The sequence below is a fragment of the Ictalurus furcatus genome, chromosome 26, assembly GCF_023375685.1.
Source record: "Ictalurus furcatus strain D&B chromosome 26, Billie_1.0, whole genome shotgun sequence".
In the NCBI taxonomy this organism is placed as follows: Eukaryota; Metazoa; Chordata; class Actinopteri; order Siluriformes; family Ictaluridae; genus Ictalurus; species Ictalurus furcatus.
Genome location: NC_071280.1, coordinates 10,166,502 through 10,189,731, shown reverse-complemented (window position 1 = coordinate 10,189,731; position 23,230 = coordinate 10,166,502). Strand labels below are relative to the sequence as shown.

At 40.6% G+C, this 23,230-nt stretch overlaps 2 protein-coding genes across 3 annotated transcripts in view; one reads left to right on the top strand and one right to left on the bottom strand.

The window, feature by feature from the left end:
- Positions 1-20,681, top strand: part of LOC128602524 (probable ribonuclease ZC3H12C) — a 31,352-nt gene extending 10,671 nt beyond the window's left edge. For both annotated transcript variants that reach the window (XM_053616393.1, XM_053616394.1), the window contains exons 2-6: positions 6,611-7,418; positions 12,955-13,094; positions 13,427-13,661; positions 15,714-15,820; positions 16,084-20,681. In XM_053616393.1, coding sequence (XP_053472368.1) covers positions 6,709-7,418; positions 12,955-13,094; positions 13,427-13,661; positions 15,714-15,820; positions 16,084-17,480 — 2,589 coding nt within the window. In that variant the 5' untranslated portion in view covers positions 6,611-6,708 and the 3' untranslated portion in view covers positions 17,481-20,681. The remainder of the gene's footprint in view (positions 1-6,610; positions 7,419-12,954; positions 13,095-13,426; positions 13,662-15,713; positions 15,821-16,083) is intronic.
- Positions 20,542-23,230, bottom strand: part of LOC128602525 (radixin) — a 42,322-nt gene continuing 39,633 nt past the window's right edge. Inside the window, exon 15 of the mRNA XM_053616395.1 lies at positions 20,542-23,165. Within this exon, the coding sequence (XP_053472370.1) occupies positions 23,001-23,165 (165 nt within the window). The 3' untranslated portion in view covers positions 20,542-23,000. The remainder of the gene's footprint in view (positions 23,166-23,230) is intronic.

The following is a 23,230-nucleotide window of genomic DNA, read 5'->3' as shown; positions in this document are numbered from 1 at the left end:
GCTGAGGATCAATTAGAAAGTCACCATGAGTCGAGCAGCATGGCCACTCCGTCCAGCTTCGCAGTCAGCCTGATCACAGCATATTTAGGCTTTTGTTCAGGTGTATGAGTACTGCTTGATTTACCAAATTCTTTGCACCAGGAGCTGATTACACCATCTTGCTATTGATTATATTCCAGTAATCAACACGTTTTACTTTATTCCCCTTAAAATGCAACGTAATACCATGGCGATTTGACAACAATTACTCGTTTTTATTTCTCATAGTGTAGTTATAGCTGTTATAAACACTCATGCCCTCAACCACAACTCTACAGTTGAAACCACAATGCATTCAGGGTAAAAGTAATTTGGTCTGAAGACTTTGCCCATGTGCTAAAATTGAAAGGAACAGCGTTTGCCTCTTTGCTGTTACACAACACTGCTAGTCAGAGCTTCTTTTTTTTTTTTTTTTTTTTTTACATTTATTTATTGAAAATGAATCAAGATGATGTGCTTGAGATTTCCCACAGTGCTGCAGTATATAGAGAGAGAATTAACTGTTTTTTGAGACAGAGTACCTGTCAGCGTCTTCCTAAATTAACTACTGAAGCAATGCTCTTTTGTGATCATCTCACTGGGTGTTATTTTGTATGTCCACTTATTTCAGGTTTACTGAACTAGGCCTGACTAGGTTCAGTTGTTGAAACTGATGGATGCTTTTTTTGTGGCATGATGTGCCATTGTAAGTGTGCAAAGCTTTAAAGAAAAAAAAACCCCCCACAAAGAACAACAACCATGGAGGACATCTTGGGACTAGACTTAACTCACTGACGTATTGTCGTGAAATGAGCATATATTTATATAATGATGCAATACAGGGTCAGGAACTGATGGGAATATGCTGCGCACGTATGTCGATCCGAATATATTGAGCAAAAAACATGATACCTTGATACGACGGCTGAGAAAATGCGTAGCGCATAAGGTTGGACGTGTAGAGCGGTGGCCACCAACCCTCTTCCTTGAGATCTACCTTCTTGCAGGTTTCATCTCCAAGCATAATCTAACACACCTGTTTTTTAGTTGATCAAGAACTTCTTAAAGCAACGATTAGATGGTCAGGTGGGCACGATTATGGTTGGAGCTGAAGTCTTCAGGAAGGTAGATTGAACAGGAACAAGGTTGGTGTCCACTGATGTACAGCATATGTTGTAATAAATAAATAAATAAATACAGTAATTAAGTATGTCATTTTACTCTCATTGATTTCTTGGCTTTTTGTACACCCTGTGTATAATAGTATTCTTTTTTTTTTTTAATAAGTAGTAAGAATAATAATTATTTAAATGTTAATAAAAATCTGCTGATCGAAATATTAGAAAAATAAAAACTGGTTTAGTTGACATTCTGACTCATCCCTAAACGAATCCCTAGATTAGATGAATACCCCTCTGTGGTCTTTGAGTGTAGTGTGAATTCAATATGTCATCTGTAAATAGGATATAATTATGTGGTACAACATAAGATATATAGATTATGACAGACTAGCTGAATTATGAAACTCGTCAATGTTTCATGTCTGTAATTAGTACAAAATTGACATCTTAGGCATGTTAAAATATCGAATATCGTCAAAATGATCTAGCATTTCCTATTAAAAAGGTGACAAGAAACCAAATATAAGATAATTAAACTTGTTTCTGGACATATTTTACTATTTTAAAGCTTGACATTTTCTTGTTCTATTGGCAGACAATGGTGCTAATTTAAAGCATTAATTTCATCAACGAATCGAAATGATCAGCCAATAGGTTAAGAAAATGTAAAGGTTTTATAATCTAGGTTTATTGCAATATCTTAATAGGAAATAGTAGATAAGGTTGACTAGATTCAAGATATTTTCACTTGTTAAGATATGTAAGGGTGTAATGATCAGATGATTTGGATCGGTGCATGGACTTAAAAGGCAACTGTCATAAAATCACTTATTATTATTGATTATAAATGTATTAACAAAAAAAAAAAGACGGACAGCTGGTGTGTAAAAAAAATAATTCATATTTTTAACTTGATGTGTGTGTGGGTGTAACATGTTCTGTTCAGATAAGGATTCATTTCATATTGTAATATTGATCAAATAAGGGTGGCATGGTGATGAAATGCATGAATGATATTGATCTATATTTTATAGATTCTTGTTAGCATGTTCATATTTAATCTGATTCCATCTTTCTTCAGCTGACATGCGTTAAAGCAGTGGTTCTCAAAATGGGGTCTCTGGGCCCTGATGCACTATTGGCCTTTATGACTATGTCTTTTGATTTGAATGGATTTAATCCAGACCTCAATTTAAAAACACTTCAAATTAGAGCTAAAGTCTTATGTTGGTGGAAAGTTAAGGAATTTAAAAACAAACAAACAAACAAAAAAAAAACACTTTTCCAATAAATAGCCAAAATATTGTTGTATATATTGAAATAATGAATTTATTTGTAGAGTTGAATAGGACTGTGTTCTTGAAATAAATTGGTGATAAGGTGGTCTGTGGAATTCATTTCAAAAGTGTTAAAGGGGTCCCTGGCTGCACAGAGTATAAGAACACCTGCTTTAGAGGATCTCAGAAGTTAAGCCAGTTTTAGTTTTTTTTTTTTTAACCAGGCTCACAAATTTGTATTTTATTTGATTTTTTTCCCCCGTTACCTAGCTCCTTCCGTTACCTCGTGTTTTTATGGTTTCTGATTTGAAATATCAGCGCAGAAGGAAGGCGTTAGGAAGTCGTATGAAGACTCCAACTGCTTTGATGTTGTTCCAGGAAAACAATTTCAAAAAGCACAGCTTGTGTGGTGTGTTATTCCCAGCAGTGTGATGTGAGAGATGGGTGACGTCTCAGAAGAGGAAGCAGAAGACGGAAAGCTCATACTGGCCTCTTTTCTCAAACGTCATATTGTGGAAGTGTGTCTCAACAATGAAGATGTCTTTTTCCTCTATAAGTAGGGAAACACACTTATTGTGTGTAGTTGTTCAGATGCCCCCCACCACACAGACACACTTCGACCCCTCAGAGCAACCCCCCACCCCACCCCAACCCCCCTAGACACACTCTCTCTGTCCATCATTCTCCCTTTCTCTCCCTAGCGCTCACTTTTTTTTTTTTAAAGCAACACGCAATGCTTTTAACATAATTTGGCCTATTGTTTAGCTGTGACCCAGCCCCCCAAGCTTCTAGTCAAAGAAAAAAAACCACAAAGAAGGGTGAGCCACTGTAGTCCCTCAACTAGCCAGGTGTTTCCCACTGTCGGCCTGCTCCCTAATGGCCGAGGCCTCGTGCTGCAGCTGCCTGCTCAGGACCTCTTTTGTGTGGCTCTATTGTTGGCCACACACCCCTTGTTGATTCATGGGCCGCACGAGGGAAGACCTTTTGGAATGACAGCCACTGGCTTATCTGCACGCTCCCCCAGTTTGAGTGCGTGTGTATGTGTGTGTGTGTGTGTGTGTGTGTGTGTGTGTTCCATTGTAAGCCGGCTGCGCTCTCATTGGTCCACGGGCAGACTCACTAATGGGGGAATGGTAGACATTGTACCTCCATCTGCTCCAGCTCTCATTGTTTAAGCCGCCTTCTGCAGAAAAAAGATCTATGGTGCAGACTCTCTTCCTCAGTTGAAGCGAGTGTTTGAAGGGCCGCTGCACCACCAAGCTTGGAACGCTGGTTCCTTTTGGACAGCATAGAAGCACACAGGATCTCTAGTTTGTATGAGACAATCCACTGAGGCAGACCGATATAGGATACAAGATTTTTTTTTTTTTTACTACTTTTACTCATTGAAAGCACTTGCCAAGGAACTTTCCAGCACATGCTTGGGACGGTGTGTCCTCATTGGTGGTGAGTGTGTTTCAAATATCTCAGGTTATATGATATTATGCTTGCATTTCAACTGGAAAGAGCATAGGATTTGCATGGAGCATAAATGAATGGGAAATGCCCATCAGTAGGCTTATGATAGTGCTACATATTGATGGTGTTTCCATCTCACGCTTTGCAAATTTGGCGTAATTTCGTAGATTACCAGTTCCTATATATAATAAAGTTATATGAGACATGAAGTCCTCCTGTGTAGATTGCAGGTGGTATGTTTTACTTTCAAATCCTGTATAGGAACTGCTCTCAGATGTAGATCATCCTTTAAATATGGTCTAAGTCTAACCAAGTGATGGAAGATGTCTGGGCTAGTGCTAAAAAAAAAAAAAAAAGGGACATGATATTTTTATTGCCTCTACTTATATACTGCATGCTATAACTTGTAGAGATTTACTAACTGTTAAAACCAATCATTTTTTGAATGCATGGTATTTGTTATTGGCATGAATGAAGGGGTTGAGAATTCTGCATGTACCCTAGTTGGGACATTTGGGAAGAGAACAGGGTTACCGGCCTACATGGCCGTTACCGTGGAGGGGACATATTTGCACTCTGGGGTTAAGACAAGGTTTCTGATTGTCATGTGACCACTCTGAGGCGGGGCATATGCAGCAGGCGGCTGTATTGAGCAGCACGGCAGAAGCAGGAGGAGGACACCAGTTGCTGTTCCCCCGTGGCCTCAGCAGACATCTGTTGCCCTGCTGGCTGCATCCCACCGGCCCTCACCCTTGCTTTTGTTTCAGGAGAAGCACAGACAGCACATCACCCCCCAAACAGCCCCTCCAAACACCCCCAACACACAAACACACAATAACGGCCAGGACATGCACTGCCTTAGGGACCCCTGGGCTCCCTCTCTGCATCTCTGTGGGTTTAACTCTTCTCCATGCCTACGCGCACACCCCAGGAATAAAACGACATGTGTTACATATTCATTACCGCTTCATTTACGACACGCGGCTGGGCCGGACTTGGCCGGCTCGCTGGTGGCTGGTGGAGTTTGAAAAATGCCAACAAATCAAATGGAAGCGACGCTATTGGTTGGCAAGCTGCCATCTAGACTGCATCAGCCAGACTTTCCCTAAAATTCCCTCGAAAAAGAAACTGAAGTCTTGGGCAAGTTATGGTACTATGAGTTGGCTGAGTTGGCTAATGTTATTTAGTGCATTTGACATTTTTTTTAATTCTGATCCTTGGTGTGCATTTGAATAAAAATAATAACCATGTATATTAAATAATATTAAATTTTGGTGACTCAAAAAACGGCCATTACAGGTTTAGAGAGTCCAGTATTTCTGGAGTGCCACAATTTTAAGATGAAAAACATAATTGACATTGTGAGAAATATATCAATAATTACAACAAATATATAGTAATCAGAAATAAAGTATAGTTTAAACATACTACCTAAGCTTGTTGACTAAACCGAGCTTGTTTTGTGTATGATTGGTCTCTTACATGGTTTCATTTTGGACTAATTTGCATTCTTTGTGAAGAAGGAGGAAGATAGTAGGCCTAGACAAAACATTTTGTCTGGCTTTTGTGATACCTCTTTATACAGATATACATATGCATACTGGAAAAAAAATGTCCAAATATGCAAAGGCTTGCCTAAATCAGGTAGCTGAAGGGCTGGGCGATAACAAAAATATCATATATCACGATACTTGAGGACATTTCTATGATACACAATGTGTATCATGATATATAATTTAGCTAACAAACTATATGCAAAACTAATAAAGTTAACAAAATAAAACATTTAAACTGAGTTTGACGATATAGTTTTCAGATTAAGTAAAAAAAAAAAATTACGTCAAATCAACGGTATCCATTCAGTACCATTTAATTTGAAATGATTAAAAATGTAAAAAAATACATCACCATACCAACGAAAAGTGTATTCCGTAACCATATTTCGCACAGCGCTAGGCTTTTAATCTGCTTGTATGCTGAGGGGCACTGACAGAGTAGTGGCAAACACTTTTGTTATGCCAGGACAAGTCACTCACCTGAAACACCTTTCCTGTCCAACCTCCCTTCCCCTTAAATCCTTTTGTTGGACCAAACTAAACTATTCCCGCTCTGCACTGGCATTTGGAAGGAGCGTTGTTTAAGCAGCTGCAACCTAGCAACAGTTGGAGACTTTCCAGGCCGCCCTTTGTTTGGCTTGTGCCCCTTCCCCAACCCCCTTCAAATTCAGCTACATCTTATTAAAACTGGGAATGTGATTCTGCCTATGTAAAGTGACCCGGTTATCTCTGCTTCCTTCTGCTATCTTTCCACAATCAATACAAATTCTAAACTGAATAGCAGCCATGTATACATTATAGCATTTTCCGAATAGCTGAAAGTATGATTTACACTTTCCTGTCGGGTTAAACAGTGAAATGCCAAATAAATCTACATTTGATTGTTTACATAACAAAGTCCAATTCATTTAAATGCCAGTTTCCTGATTTATATCGTTGAACAAACAGTAGCCTCAGTATTAGCCATTTATATTCATCTATAACGTGAAGCTTCAGAAGGTGCTGCTTAGAGAACTCATTTACTTCTAACCCTGATCTAGCTTTGTTTTAAATGCTTCTGAAGACATTTATCAGCCAGATCAAGGATGATAGACCTCTACGAGTGAGCATTAGACCAACTGTGTCTTTGTTGTTCATAGTTGTCGTTTGTTTTTAAGTGTGATCTCTTTTGTCCCTCCAGGTTCACATGACCAGAGCAGTTTAAGGGGTGAGTAACAGTTGGTCCAGAGGTCAGAAGAGGTCACAGGCAGCACGGCGCTGAATGTCCATGACAGCTTCATGGGCCTGAAGGACCATCTGGATGATGGAGCAGGCCACATCCTCGACCTGGGGCTGGATCCGGACTATCTTCATGTGAAGGCTGTAGACCGGCAGGTCGGTGCAGATGCCCTTTCCAGAATGGACAGGGGCTCATTGGACACCAGCGAGGAAGGAGCACCCAGCTCTGGGAGATGTCCTTCTTCGTCCCGGGGTGACTCTGAGGACAGCTGTGGATCTGATGGCGAGGTGGAGCAGGGCTGTACTCTTGCTCCAAGCGATAGATCAGCTCGAGCTGTACATCCGCCACTTTGCCGCTCTCCATGTCTGGATCTGGATTCCCCAGGGCTGCCGGAAGTGACGCAGGATAATCCAAACACTGAAAATTCTCTAAGGGAGTACCAGACCAAGTTGGAGTTCGCTCTAAAGCTAGGTTATGCTGAGGACTTGGTCCAATTGGTATTAAGCAAGCTCGGGTCAGACGCGCTAATCAATGACATCCTAGGGGAGCTGGTGAAACTTGGCAGCAAGTCAGACAATGACAGCGGCGCGACGACTTCATCCACTTCCACTTCTTTGTCTTTAGCGTCTTCCGGGTCATCGTCGTCTTCAGCATGTAGCTTCTCAGACTCGACCGATTTGCGATGCTCTGAATCGCCATCACAGTCAATCCTGGATGACAAGGATAACCTACGTCCCATAGTTGTGGATGGAAGCAATGTAGCCATGAGGTGAGCATCAAAAAATGCAAAAATCCCACATCTTATATTTTATGGTTATACTTTATCTTTGAAGAACTGTAGTACACATCATACCAACAGGTTACTCCCACTTATTTTTGTACTGGTTCTTCCTTACATCATAAACCTCCAGGTACACTTCAGGTTGTTGGGTATAATATCAACATTGTACATGTCTGTTATCCATGCATGTCGTTTTTAGTTAGCTACATGATATAGTCTGGCAACATTCTTATTTGTTGTGTTATTGCTACAGACTACAATATGTTTGCAGTAAATCATATTAAAATCCCAATCCATTTCTCAATGCAATTCGATTCAAGAACAGCATTGATTCAGTGCTCTCTCTCTCTCTCTCTCTCTCTCTCTCTCTCTCTCTCTCTCTCTCTCTCTCTTTCAAAAGTATTGAACACGTCAACATTTCTTTCAGTAAATATATTTCCAATAAGGCTATTCACATGAAATTTTCACCAGACATCAGTATTAACTCAAGAAATCTTGAAATATAAAGAATTCACAACATTAAAGTCCATAAATAAAGTTGTGTGTAATAAAGTGGAATGACACAGGAAAAAAGTATTGAACACACTAAGGAAAAGCAGTTCTCCAAGGCAAGGTAAGACAAGGAACCAGCTGAAATCTGTAAGTAATTATACCCCCTATCTGTGCAAATTAATATCAGCTGGGTTAGTAAATTGATGGTCTATAAAAAGGCTTTTCATTACCAAGGTGTTACACAAGAAACATCTCCTGATGGGTAAAAGCGAAGAGCTCTCCCAAGACCTTCACAACCTTATTGTTGCAAAGCATATTGATGGAATTGGATAAAGACGTCTTTCAAAACTTCTGAATCCACCGGTAAGCACCATTGGGGCAGTTATCCGCAAGTGGAAGCAACATCACTCTGTCATCAACCGGCCACGCACAAGAGCTCCTCACAATATTTCTGACCAGGGAGTCAGAAGAATTGTCGGAAGAGTAGCCCAAGAGCCAAGGACCACTCGGCAAGAGCTCCAGAAACACTTGGAGGCAGCATGTGCCATCATCACAGAGAAAACAATAGGCAATGCACTCCACTGCTCACGCTCACCCAGCAAGACTCCATTACTAAAGAAAAGGGATGTCGAAGCTCGTGTAAAGTTTGCTACAACTCATTTGGACAAGCCTATGAAATACTGGGAGAGTGTAGTCTGGTCAGACGAGAGCAAAATTGAACTGTTTGGCTGTCATACTACACACCATGTTTGGAGAAGAAATGGCACTGCACATCACCCTAAAAACACTATACCAACAGTGAAGTTTGTAGGTGGAAGCATCATGGTGTGGGGTTGTTTTTCATCGTATGGTACTGGCAGACTTCATATAATTGAAGGAACGATGAATGGAGCCCTATACCAGAAGATTCTTGAGAAGAATCTGCTGCCATCCACCAGGATGATGAAGATGAGACGTGGGTGGAGCTTCCAGCAGGACAACGATCCAAAGCATACAGTAAAGGAAACTCACTCGGTTTCAGAGAAAAAAAATCAAGGTGTTAGAACGGCCCAGTCAATCACCTGACTCGAATCCAATTGAACAAGATTTATAGACAATATGTTTAGAAGAATGGGCCAAAATCACACCTGAATACTGCGGCCCATTAATTTCTTCATACAGGAAGCGTCTTGAAGCTGTCATTACAAACAAAGGCTTCTCCACTAAGTATTAAATAAATTTCAGTTAGCATCTTCAATATTTTTTTTCCTGTGTCATTCCACTTTATTACACATAAAATCATTTATGGACTTTAATGTTTGGATTTCTTGAGTTAATACCAAAGTCTGGTGAAAATTTCATGTGAATAGCCGCACTGTAAATATGCTTACTGAAAAAAATGTTGACACCTTCAATACTTATATTCCCCCACTGTACCTTGTACCACATAACCTCATGCACACAGTGACTCAAAGAGTCTACAGAAGAAAAAGTGGAGAAACGACGTCACAAAGCTGGGAATTTTAAAATGACCCAAACACCTGCTTTTAGTGAGGAACAGATTTGTTCTAAAAAAAAAAAAAAACCACAAGAACAGTGTACTGGATATTTAATTCCCAATGACTTAACAAATGACAAATAAATGTATAAAATAAATGATTGGGGCAAGTTATCATTATGCATAGAGTGTGTTTATCAAGTGGTTTATGAGCATAACAGAAACATGGCCATGACTAATTGTTTAAATAGCTATTACTATTGCTGGATTCTTTTTAACTTTGGGAGGACGCACTGTACTTTTGCATCTTAATATGATTAAAGTTTTATACTAAATAGCAATTATTTTTGCTCAGGATTTACACGTTTGCAGTACAAATATGCAGTGAATCAGTCATTTCAACCGCAGACGCTAACTAGCGCTTACTTGATGTTTCCATGTGAGAATTAGGGGATGCACGAGTAGATTTATTTCGTTTTTCGAATACAGTCCTGACTATTCTGTAAACAAAAGAAAAGCTCTTGGATTAATTGATTTCAATTCACACAAAAAAACTCGATTAAAAGTCTCTTCTGTAGGGTATCGCCCCATTACATCTACATAAAAAAAGCATAAAACATAAACCCAAAGGTATCAAATTACATTTCTAATGAAGAACTGAGTCTTTCACACGTTGTTTCACTGCCTTATCAAACAATTTGTTACTTCAACCCCCGTGAGACCACCTTGCATGTTAATGACAATGAAGGTTGATTAAAAATAGATCAAAAAAGGTACACATGCCTATTTTTCCTTTTCAATTTCAAGGTGAAAAGACCTGTTTCCGTTAAAGTCTTAACGGAAAGCGCAGGTGTGCTCTGCTAGTTTGCATTGCTGAGCGGTTGGAAGTAAATACAAATAAATGAGCATGTGCTAGCTCGCTCTCCAGAGCAGCAGGAAACCCACCGTTGTTTACTGAGACCGCAGAGTTAAGTGTGTGATGGTGCATGAACCTTGTTTATCTTTTATCCTCATATTCTGTTTTTCATGATTTTATCATTTATACCACAAAACCCACCATACGGATCTACTGTATTGTGTTTCCTCTTCAGGTGCTCACAAGTCCTGGTCCTGTGCCAAGTTAATTCACGTTTACATACTGTAGACTACACTGAATGTTACCGTGTCCCCAGACCAGATGTCTTTCACTCGGTTTTGCTGACGGTCTTGATTCCGTTCCATGTTTATTGTTGTTTGTAGCTAAAAATTTGAGTGCTGGCAGAAAAGGATTTCAGTTTAAAAGGTAGAACTCTCTAAAAGGTAGTGTGTATGTATATATATATATATATATATATATATATATATATATATATATATATATATATATATATATATATATATATTCCTTGGAACTTACTAACCAAAACCTTGGAGCAGCTCCACACATTTACCCCAAATAAAAATCCCCAAGATAAAAGTGGGATTTCACCAATAACATTGGTTAATTTACTTGTGTAGCTAGCCTAGCATGCAGGTTCTGGAGATACGGTGCATCCAGAAAGTATTCACAGCGCTTCACTTTTTCCATATTTTGTTATGTTATAGCCTTATTCCAAAATGGATTAAATTCATTATTTTCCTCAAAATTCTACAAACAGTACCCCATAATGACAACGTGAAAGAAGTTTGTTTGAAATCTTTGCTAATTTATTAAAAATAAAAAACAAAAAAAAGCACATGTACATAAGTATTCACAGCCTTTGCTCAATACTTCGTTGAAGCACCTTTGGCACCAATTACAGCCTCAAGTCTTTTTGAGTATGATGCTACAAGCTTGGCACACCTATTTTTGGGAAGTTTCTCCCATTCTTCTTTGCAGGACCTCTCAAGCTCCATCAGGTTGGATGGGAAGTGTCAGTGCACAGCCATTTTCAGATCTCTCCAGAGATGTTCAATCGGGTTCAAGTCTGGGCTCTGGCTGGGCCACTCAAGGACATTCACAGAGTTGTCCTGTAGCCACTCCTTTGCTATTTTGGCTGTGTGCTTAGGGTTGTTGTCCTGTTGAAAGATGAACCTTTTACTGTTAGGTTAAAGGGGGTACTGTTTGTAGAATTTTGAGGAAAATAATGAATTTAATCCATTTTGGAATAAGGCAGTAACATAACAAAATGTGGAAAAAGTGAAGCGCTGTGAATACTTTCCGGATGCACTGTAAGTAGTTAAATTAGCACTTAAATCAGGCCTGATAACACTGCACAGCCAAAAGTATGTGGACACCCAACCTTCACACCCGCATGTGGTTCTTCCACAACCTCTTGTCACAAAGTTGGCAGGACACGATTGTCTAAAATGTCTTTCCCTTCACTGGAACTAAGAGGCTCAAACCTGCTCCAGCATGACAATGTCCCTGTGCACAAAGAGTGGTCCATAAAGACATGGTTTTCAAGGTTGGTGTGGAAGAACTCGAGTGACACGAGCCCTGATCTCAACCCACCCTGAACACCTTTGGGATGAACTGGAACGCTGACTGCACGCTAGGCCTCCTCACCCAACATTAGTGCCTGACCTCACTAATGCTCTTCTGCTTGAATGAGCAACTCTTCACAGCCACATGCCAAAATCTAGTGGAAAGTCTTCCCAGAAGAGTGGAGGTTATTGTAAGAGCAAAGGTGGAATAAATCTGGAATGGGATGTTTAAAACACACACATGGCTGTGATGGTCAGTTGTACACAAACTTTTGGCCATATAGTATAGGTTGAAACTTTTCAGTGTATATATAACTGAGCTCAATATGTAAAAAATAATAATAATAATCCCCAAACCATTTTAGGAAAGTACTGAAAACGTCTCTGCTGAATGGAAAATTGTGAAATTGCGCAATTTTGACAAATTTTGACCGAACTCTAACCGCTATAATCAGAATCAGCCGTTAGAGAGGAATTAACCATTCACAACAGTGAAGTTGGATTTTTAGCGTTGTACTTGTCCGTGTGGCTCTCCTTAGCTGAACAGCAAAACCGCAACGTGTCTAGACAGAGTGGTTTTAGGGACACTGACCTCTAAATGCTAGTGAAACACATCACTAAGAGGAATAAATTGTTTTGAAGTGATTTCTCAACAGGAATGAAGTGAAAATTGCTGAAACTGAATTTCCTGGTATTGCTTAATCAATTTCTCAACATCTATGTACATTCCTATATGATGGCTAGAGCATGCTAAACTTGAACTTCTGTATTATTTGCACCTAGATTCAGACTGTTTGGTTTTTTTTTTGATGGGTGGGGAGCTAATTGACATGAATACTATTGTTAACAGTTTTTCATCCTTCCATGTCCAAATATCTAAGTCTATTGTCATGCCAAAGTATTATATATTTGTCACAAAAAGGCATAAAAAACGAACTTGTGGAAAAACGGCAATTTTACAATCATTTTTGCTGGTCTCTCTCAAAAAGAATACAATAAAATACAAAATACACCATTATAACTTTTGGCAATGTATCTTTTTCCATACATAAAGAGATGCAGTTCATGTATTATCTCTGTCACACGCACTTTCTCTCTTTAATGTTGCAGCCATGGCAACAAGGAGGTGTTTTCTTGCCAAGGTATACAGCTTGCAGTGGACTGGTTCCTTGAACGTGGCCACAAAGACATCACAGTATTCGTACCAGCGTGGAGAAAAGAGCAGTCCCGACCAGACGCTCTCATCACAGGCAAGTCCACCTCACACCTGTTCTGTGTACCCTCATTTCTATTTAGTCATGCTTCTCTTGGAAAGCGGCCGTCCAGAACACGTTGGTGTTTTATTTAATTAATTAGTTAATTACAGGAAATCAACTTCGCTAGAATCTGGGCAATCATGCTCTCTAATAATTTGGATGCTCTTAGTTTATTTGTAGCTAATCGGCATTGTCCAGAGATTCAGATTTTAGGCTTTGCTAATGTAAGTATAACATTATGCCCTGGTTAAGTTATACCTCTATACAGTCTCAGCATTAGATACTCTTTGAAACCTTAAAAGTTGGTTTTATTTCTATTCCTCCAGATCAAGAGATCCTGAGGCGACTGGAGAAGGACAAGATCCTGGTCTTCACACCCTCTCGCCGGGTCCAGGGGCGTAGGGTGGTGTGCTACGATGACCGGTTCATCGTCAAGTTGGCTTACGAATCGGATGGCATCATTGTCTCCAATGACAACTACAGGGATTTGGCCGTGGAAAAACCAGAGTGGAAGAAGTTTATTGACGAACGACTTCTCATGTACTCGTTTGTCAATGATAAGTGAGTCTCCCTGCCATTATATTATTCCTATGGGCTTTGGTAGTTTTTATACCTGCCTATAATCATTGTTACTTTATTTATCAAAGATTCGATTAAAACTACCACTATTAGTCCCTTATTTCAACTTTGGTGTATCTGTACGATTTAACTTAGGGTTAGGGAACATTTTTAATAACCTGAAAAATGTTTGATTTGCAGTTAAATAATCAAAACAATTGCCCATATAACCATTAATTTGGAGTAAATAGTACATAGAGTAGTAGGCCTGTAAGTAGTAATAAAAATATCAGATAACATTAATGATTGTAACTGCATACATGGGAACATCATATGTACTGTACTGTGTAGCTACACTTAGTTAAGATTATGGATCTGGAGCCGTGGCAAGCTTTGTTTTATTTCTTGTACAGTCCTCTCCGAAACTGTTGGAATGGCAATTCAATTGTTCGTGCTATACACCAAAGACACTTGGGTCTGAGATCTAAAGATGGATATGAGACGAGAGTTTAGGTTTCAGCTTTTATTTCCTGGTATTTACATCTAGACGTGTTAAGCAACATAAAACATAGAACATTTTGTATCAAACCACCCAATTTTTAGGTGAGCAAAAGTATAGGAACATAAGTCTTGAAGTAAATTAAAGTAAATAACACTAAACTAAATTAAATATTTGCTTGCATATCCCTTGCTTGCAATAACTGCATCGAGCAGGCGACTCATTGACATCGCCAAATTGTTGGTTTCTTCTTTTGTGTTGCTTTTACCTCAGCCTCTTTCAGTTGTTTTTCGTTTTGGGGGGTGTCTTCTCTTCAGGTGGTGTAATGCTGCTCAACTGGGTTACGGTCTAGTGATTGACTTGGCCAGTCTAAAAGCTTCCACTTTTCCCCCTGATAAAGTCATTGGCAGTGTTTTTTTTATTTTTTATTTTATTGTCTTGGTGCATGATAAAGTTCCACCTGAATAATTTGGATGCAAATCGGCAGACAGAATGTTTCTGTAACCTTCTGGATTGTAATTGGTGCTACCATCATGAGTTACATCATCAATAAAGATTAGTGAGCCTGTTCCAGAAGCAGCCACGCAAGCCCAAGCCATGACACTACCTCCACCATGTTCATCTTTCTCCTCTTTCTCCACACTTTGGCCTTTCCTTCACTTTTGGTGGAGGTTAATCTTGGTTCCAGAACTTTTGTGGCTCATCTGTGTATTTCCTTGCAAAAGCCAATCTGACTTTCTGATTCTTACTGCTGATGAGTGGCTCGCATCTTGTGATATGGCTTCTATATGGATTGGGATATCTTCACCCCTGCCCTGTGTACGTTATTGATGATGTCACTGACTGTTGTTTTTGGGTTGTTCTTCACAGCTCTCACAATGTTTGTCATCAGCTTCTGTTTTTTTTGTGTCTGACCTGTTCCACGTCTGGTTGTTATTATATTAGTGGTTTCTTTCTTTTTCGGACATTCCAAATTATTGTATCGGCTATGCCCAATGTTTGTGCAATGCCTCTGACTGATTTTCCCACTTTTCTCAACTTCAGAATGGCTTGCTTACAGAGCTCCCATAGACAGCTCTCTGATCTTCATGTTGGCTTATCCTTTTTAACAAATAGCATGAAACTGAAGGCTAAAAGCAAGAGTAGATGTTCAGGGCTATTTATTGTTTAAGCAATCAGTCTAACAGGACACACCTGGGTAACAAGAAACACCTGTCAGTCACAGTTCCATTATTTTTATGTCGTTTAACACATCTACATGATACCAGGAAATAAAAGCTGAAATTCGAAATTCTCATATTCATCTTTTGATCTAAAACCCAAATGTCTTCAGTTTGCATTAATAAAAATGAATTGGCCTGGTTTGTTTTGATGCTGTACTTCTCTTGAATCAACACAGACTCAGTTGTATTTCATTTAGTGTGCTCAAATCTGCACTCGATTCTATGCAACAGTGATTAATAAGGGGCCCATGAGTTTTAAATCATGTTAATGGTAACAGTTTGAGATATCTATTATGTAAAGGTAGCTATCTAATTAAAAACTCTGTCCTTCAGGTTTATGCCTCCTGATGATCCCCTTGGTCGCCATGGCCCCAGCCTTGAGAACTTCCTGAGAAAAAGGCCTATCATCCCAGAACACAAAAAACAGCCTTGTCCATATGGTAGATACTTATCCCTCTGTTCTTCAGCTAAACCCTGCCATACAGTCTCCTGTTGTAAACTAGATCCAATTTAAATATCAGTTTTATACCAGTGCATGTGTTGGATACATTAAATGTTTCAGATTTATATACATATTTAAAATTTTCAGTGGAGGAAAATCCCTGTTAAAAGGGACCCATTAGCTTGCATTCATTATGCCCATTATTGACATTTGCATTCTTGGGAAAGCAGTGATAAATGCATTTGTTGTTGGCTCCTTTAGGAAAGAAGTGCACTTATGGTCACAAGTGCAAATTCTACCACCCAGAGCGTGGCACCCAGCCCCAGCGCGCCGTAGCCGACGAGCTGCGTGCTAGTGCCAAGACCTCTGCAGCCAAAGGCACAAATGAGTCCGGCCTTGTGAAAAGCCACAGTGTTCCTGGAGGCTCTCGTAATGATAAAACCGGTGACGGAAAGCGTTCACACTCAAAGCGGCAGTCGGACCCCAGTGTCCGCACCCTTTCATACGGTGACGTGGAGGACAAGCTGAGCTCCAAAACCAAAGCAGACCCCCAGAACAGCAGCTTGACCCTACCCCCTGCACCAGGTGGGCCCCCTTCCTGCCACACTCACACACAAGACCAGAGAGAACAGCTGACATGCTTTTCCAAAAGTCATGCAGTGCCAGCTTTCCCTCAGACAGACTCCTACCCCACCTGTGAGTCTCCGGACCTCAACTACTACTCCCTTGTTCGTGGCTACTCTGGCCTCAGCTTGTCCACCCAAAGGAGCCCAGAGCGACCTTTCCTTTCTGATATGGATGCACGGTTCAGTTCCGTGGCATCTGACTGCAGCAGCGAGGGCAGCGCCAGCTCTGATTCGTATGGCACGGTGCCTCCTGGTGAGCGCTCCTGCATGAGCTCGCCTGACTCACTGTTGGACGATGGGCTCAAGTGTCATCATTACCACCACCTCCACCACCACCGCAGGCAGTACCCGCTGCCCATGTTCCTGCCTCCACCACCCAACCACCACCACCAGAGCCGTGTGCTCTCCCCAGTCCCTTCGACTCACCCAGGGTACCATCACGGGATGGCCCGCGGACTCAGCTTCACACAAGACGACCAGTCTCCGGAGCCCCACTTCAAGCACTCAGTGTCCTACATTAGCCCACAAGTTCAGCACCAGATGATCGGTGCCAGATCCAGTTGTCCTGGAGAGTACCCTCCTCAGAGTTCCCCACTGAGTCGAGGACTGGCATCCACACGTCTTGACAGTGTGTCTGACTCCAGGCTCTATGAGCGCTCACCCCTTTTGGCCAGGAAGCCCTTCTCAGACCAGGAGAGGCTGGCTAGCTGGGAGCCATACTATCAGCAGCCCTGCTATGAGCCATTCACCTTTCAGAGCCTCCCAGAAAACAGGCAGCAAGCATGGCGGGTGCCTTGGGGACAAACTCCTCATCATCCTTCGCCTCCTCATCCATCCCATAATCCCCACCAGCACCAGGAACCACCTGTCCTCGGTCGCTACCAGGAATCGCGTGAGAAAGTATTTGTCAACCTGTGCAACATCTTTCCCACTGAGCTTGTGCGCCTGGTCATGGGCCGTTATCCTCACGTTACCGATGCCCAACAGCTGGCAGCCGCTATCTTGGCTGAAAAGAGCCAGGCTGGATACTAACAACTCTTGCAAACGATTGGAAGTGTAGCAAATATATTGAGTTCAATTAACTTGTTTTTCCTGAGGATTACAGAGGCATCTACTAGGGATAGTCCAGGCCTTGATTGGTCATACAGTGCTTCCATTTGGAGGTTTTACAAGGTTTTGATGGAAACCTGTAAACATGCTCGTTGTGAGGACGAGCCATGTCATACTCGGATTTCTTACTTGACTCAGTTTGAAGTCTGTCAAGTTGAGGTTTTTTTTTTTCCCCAGCAGTGGAGCCATAACTGCTAGTAGCAATTTGTCTACCTGAAGTGTGAATGTGGAAATGAGTGTGACATTATTTATTTTAGTCTATATATATATATATTTCCAGCAAGGTTTTGCTTTATGTTGACTATTTGGTTCAGGTGAGCATGTACTGATTCACAAGGCACTTTTACATTGCTGTTTATCAAATGTAAAGTTGATAGCTTATGTCAATCAAACAAGAACTGATGGAAGGCCAGATGGTTTGTAGGAGTGAACAGCATACTGAGATCAGGTTGTTGTCTGTGATGCAGAAATTGGGCTCACGTGGGAAAAAAAATGACCAAATAAAGAGCGAGCAAAGGGCAGGACCCTGTTTACTATAAAAATTTTAATTTAAAGTCAGTTGAAATACATTCCCACAATATCTGGCCTTTCATAATCCTTGTGATATAATGCCTACTCTCACTTGAAATTTGATGTTTTGTTTTTATTTAGTTTCTCAAAATTGCTTTCCCCATAACCAATTTTTGAATCAAGAATCATTGGGTCTTTGGGGAAGCGCACCAGTAGCTGGCCCAGTACTCACTGCGCATTATTTTAGTAGTAAGGTTGTGTTAAATTATCATCGTTTATTTCTTACAGGTATCGTTTAAGCTTTGTTGTTTTGAGACGTTTTATTCATGTGTGGATGTGTGATCATGACTGAGAGCTTGGGTGGAAAATTTCATCAACCATCAAATTGCATCATATTACCAGTGTTATTAGATTCAGTGGCAGAGTTCCCCAAAAGGGGCGTGGTTTTTAGAAGTAACCTTGAGTCAGCACTTTTTGGGAAACTTTCGCCATGGTCCATAGCCACAGGTGTAGTGTAGGTGAGACAGACGCCACCAGTCTGTCTTCGCACCTTAGTTTTAGTAAGGGATGTCTCTGGCCTCCCATATCGAGTGGCACGCTACCGTCACTCGTCATTTTCATCCTGCTGTACAAGCAGTTACGAGGGAAAACCTGATTGGGTGAGAAGATTGCGAGAGTCGCATGTCCGAGAACTTCCACTGAGACGTTTGTATGTGTTACTGACGTGACCCGTGGTAGCCAGAGAATACCTGTCCTCGTTGATACAAATTGTATCTTTTTTTTAAACTTTAAAAAAAAAAAAAAAGGAGAAAAAAAAAAAAAAGACATTTATATACATATTAATCTATGGATAAAATATATTCACAAAGTTATGTACAATATGTAGTACTTGTGTAATTTAAGATATTTTTGGCAACATTTTATCATTACTTCAAGGATGAAGGTTGAAGCGTTTCCTTCATTTGTTGTTTTTTTTTTTTTTTGGTGGGCTAAAAAGAGCATCAAATGCATCTTTTAAAAAGGATAGAGGGTATTACCATGAAGATATTTACTAATTATTTTATTTATTTATTTTATTTGGAAGCAAAGGGTTATTTATGGTCTATACCTAGAAGTAAAAAGAATGGGTTTTGGGGGAATTAAGTTTTTTATTTTACAATTTTATGAGGCAAAATGATTAATTCTATGTATTATTAGGTTTTAATTTGTTTTCTGCTGATATGGTTCTAAGTGGTTTTCCAAAAGCTTTATTATTATAATGATTGTATTCATATGGTAGCGAGCGGATGCTTGCCGAACCATATGATTGGTTATTATGCCATGATGCTTCTGGAAGACTTGTAAACTAAAAAAAAAAAAAAATACACATTTTCTGTATTTGCCTGTGGAACAAAACAAAACAAAAATTGATCACACAGACCTCGTGTTTTACCTGAAAATATTATCCGATGCATTTCAAGAGGGCTGGGCTCTTTGGGGGTAAAATGCTGCCTGAAATATTTGTTAGGAGCACCTTTGTTTTGAAAATGAAGAGCCTTCCCTCGAGCCAGGTGGCACCATGTGCCATCGTTGGCAGTGGCGTGGGCATAGAGTAAATGCCTCTACACGGCATTGTGCTTAAGACACATCTGAATAATCTGAACCATGTTCAGCTTACGAGTTTTCAGGGCCGGCCTTACTGCGGGACGTCCTTAACGCCAGTGTATTTGCAGAATAATTACTACTGTTATTACCCAAGCATGCAGCGGACAGTTTTCACTCAAACACACGACATTATGGACGTCTTCAGTAAAGTGGCACCAGTTTTCATATATAAATATATATATAAAAGTTGTTGTTTTTTGCTGGGTTTTTTTCTCTCTCATTGTGCTATGCTGTAATCAAAGCTTCTGTGGACTTGCTGTGAGTTAATGTTACTGTACTGATGTCACGCCTTCGCCATCAAGTCTCTCAGAGCTTTGCTAAAGCTTGTTGTGGAAACGTATACAGGCTAATTGCAAAACCAGCTCATCCCGGTCTGCGGAACGACTCGCACAGGGAGAAGACTAAAGCCGAACGCGTTTCCACGTAGATGTATCGGAAGGTTCAGTAATTACTCATTGATTCATGAGATGTAGGCTTTACGCTCAAGGACCAAAGTGAACAGTGAAGTAGTCAGCGCTAGGATTCAGAAGACCCGATGAGCCATAGTGCATTCGTTGGTCCAAAGCAAGATAGTCTTTCAGATTTTTTTTAAAAATGGATGAAGTTATACTGTTGGAGAGGGGGGAAATAGGTCGGGATTTTTAACGATTTATGACAGGAAAATAAGTGGTCTGAACTTTGTTGTTGCTGCAGAACCTGGAGTTTCCAAATGTGTATTTTTATTGAAATAAAAATACCAACATCAAGTTTCAGGTTTGTTTGTTGTTTTTTTTTTTTTTTTAAACTTTTCATTCACAATCTAAACAAAGAAAATGAAAGGAGCGAAAGATACACATTTCATCTTTATTATTATTATTTTTTTTTAACATATGTAATCATGGACAAAGCTCGACTGTGATTTCTATGTAACAGAAAGCTATATAAACATAAAAAGGGGGGAACGAAAAATAAACAAACAAACAAACAAACTGCAAACATGACAGCTGGTTCCAGAAGCAGCAGTGGCAGCTTTGCTCTGGTTGTTTTTCTCCCAAAATCACTCCAATGCCAGCAGGCCAAAATCCACCTGACTCCAAACAAAACAAAAAAAATAATAACTCAAAGCAACAACGTTACACCATCGTGGCATTAAGGTAGCAACCCTTCCCCCTTCAGTGAAAGCTAGTGTGCTAACTCCGGTGGTTCAAATTTATAAAGCAATAAAAAAATTATTTTTTTTGGAAGCACAGAATTTTCTCTTTCTATGGCAATTCCTGGACACCAAGATGCTGGGTTTGTTTGAACTTTTAGTGTCTCAACCACCAAAACAAGTGCTTTTTGACCTTTTCTGCCTTCACTAGTGTAAAATTAAACAATTCACATTGAAAGATATAAAATGAAAAAAAATAATAATAATAATCCAGATTATTACACTAAATACTCCTTCATTTTTAAATCAAGTAATTATTTTAGAACATTGTATAAAGGGTTGGTGTAGACGTGGCGGAAAAGTGAACAAGAAATGTTTTAGTGGTCTGCTTTCTCTTGACACAAGATGAGCATGTAACAGATACGGTCAAGGAAGTAGAACTACATGAATGACTCTAGGAATAACGCGGGAGATGGATCGTCTTCCATGTATAAATTTCCTACCGGTCTTCATTTGCTTTAATCTCACTGCAGGAAAGCACAGAGAGGAAAAACATGACAAACTCACACCCTTCCAAATCATCTTTTATAATCAAATACGCGCAAAACCGTGTCTTGTGAAGTAAAAGGAGGAGGAAACGAAGACGATCACGGGTTCGAGTCTGCTACACATGACCACGGCGATGTGCTACTCTGAACTCGGCACAGTTTCCGCGTCGGGACGGCTTTGGTATCGGACGTCGTTAGCTCTACAGGTCACGTGGTGAAGGCGGTGAATGACACTACTTAATCTGGATCTGGACATAATACTGAGCTCTGAATTCATACTGAGACTAACACACACACAGCGAGATGACATTAACGCTACACCGAGAGCAGAAAACCTTCTCACCGGTCTTTCCTGTCTCTCAGCACACTCAGTGTTTGACAATTCAGTCTCCACGCTTTACATTAATGAGGTAGAGAGCTGTCCTGATGCCAGGACTGATGTTTTCATATGCTCCCCGGCCAGAAAGGCTTTCGCGATTCTCTCTCACACACACACACACACACACATACACACACACACACACTCAGAGAGGTAGACAGATCTGCACACACTTCATCTTCCACACTGAAGCAGCTGCTCTGTCTGCCTATCTGACAGGGCCTTTGTGAGCCGGCAGGCAGGGAAAACCATCCGTATGGAGACTGGACATGAAACACTGCGAGTCTGAGGACGGAACAAAAAGAAAAACAAACACCAGACTGTGAAACGTCCCGACACGGCTTACACCGACTCCCATTCCACTCGCAAACCAGCGCTCGTCATCTTAAACGACCTTTCCCCGTTCGAATCTTTCACACGATGCAGACACAGACAACAGCTTCCCTTTGGTGATCCGTAGTTTTGGTTATTTGATTCTTACTGAATTATTCGATATTTAACAGGTTTGTTTTTGCACTCGTTATGAGATTATTTTCATGTGCTTGCTGGGGGGGGGGGGGGGTTATGTGGAGGTGAAAATCCCAAACGAGACCCGCCGTCCGATGTTGAAACTTGCTAACAGCAGAAATTAAAAGCAGCGTGTTAATAGAACAGGCGAGGAACTAAAGAAACTTATTAGATACTTTGAGCTCGTTGTAAATCAAGACAGCGAATAAAGTGTATAAAGCGGGCAAACTCTCTAATAAATGAACACAAAGAATGAATGGCCATTTCAATAAATTTTGATCTCTTTTTGCCATTTCCTTTTTTTTATATATATCTCTCTCTAAAATGACATTTCCATTTTAGTATCTCTATCATTTAAAGAAAAAAAAATATTTGAAATGTTCATAAAGATATGATACAAAGCTTGCTCCTAAATGGATGAATCGAGTGGGAGGAGCTTGAAAACAAGCAGCCTGATTGGCTGACGATGAGAGCTTTGGCAAAGCGTGAGGGGAAGGTGGCGACCACGTCCCTCTAGCCTCTCTGCAGAGTAGAATTATATCAAGCGCCATGGGTTAAAGGTCATATGGTGGGACGGGCTGGTGAAGAAAAAAAAAAACCCAAAGAATGAAAGCTGTGCTTATAAGCCAGCTGCCAAGGCATCAGGGCTGCAGCTTTGAGAGTGGGGCTGGAAAGTGGGCGGGGTGGGGTCGTGGGGGGGGTCAGGGTCCAGGGGTCAGCGCTCCTCACATGGACTCGAACTCATCGATTCGCTGCTTGGTGTTTCCCTGCCGGATCTGGCGCAGTGTCTTGTACTTGTCACGGCCGGCCTTGACGTTCTCCGCATGCAGCATGTCGTTCTGCGTCTTCTTCGAGTCGTCCCGTGCCTGCGCCAACTCTGAGCTCAGGGCCTGTGAGGATTACGACAGCAGCGTGTTTACAAGCACTGTATAAAGTGATGAAGACTCCAGATAGT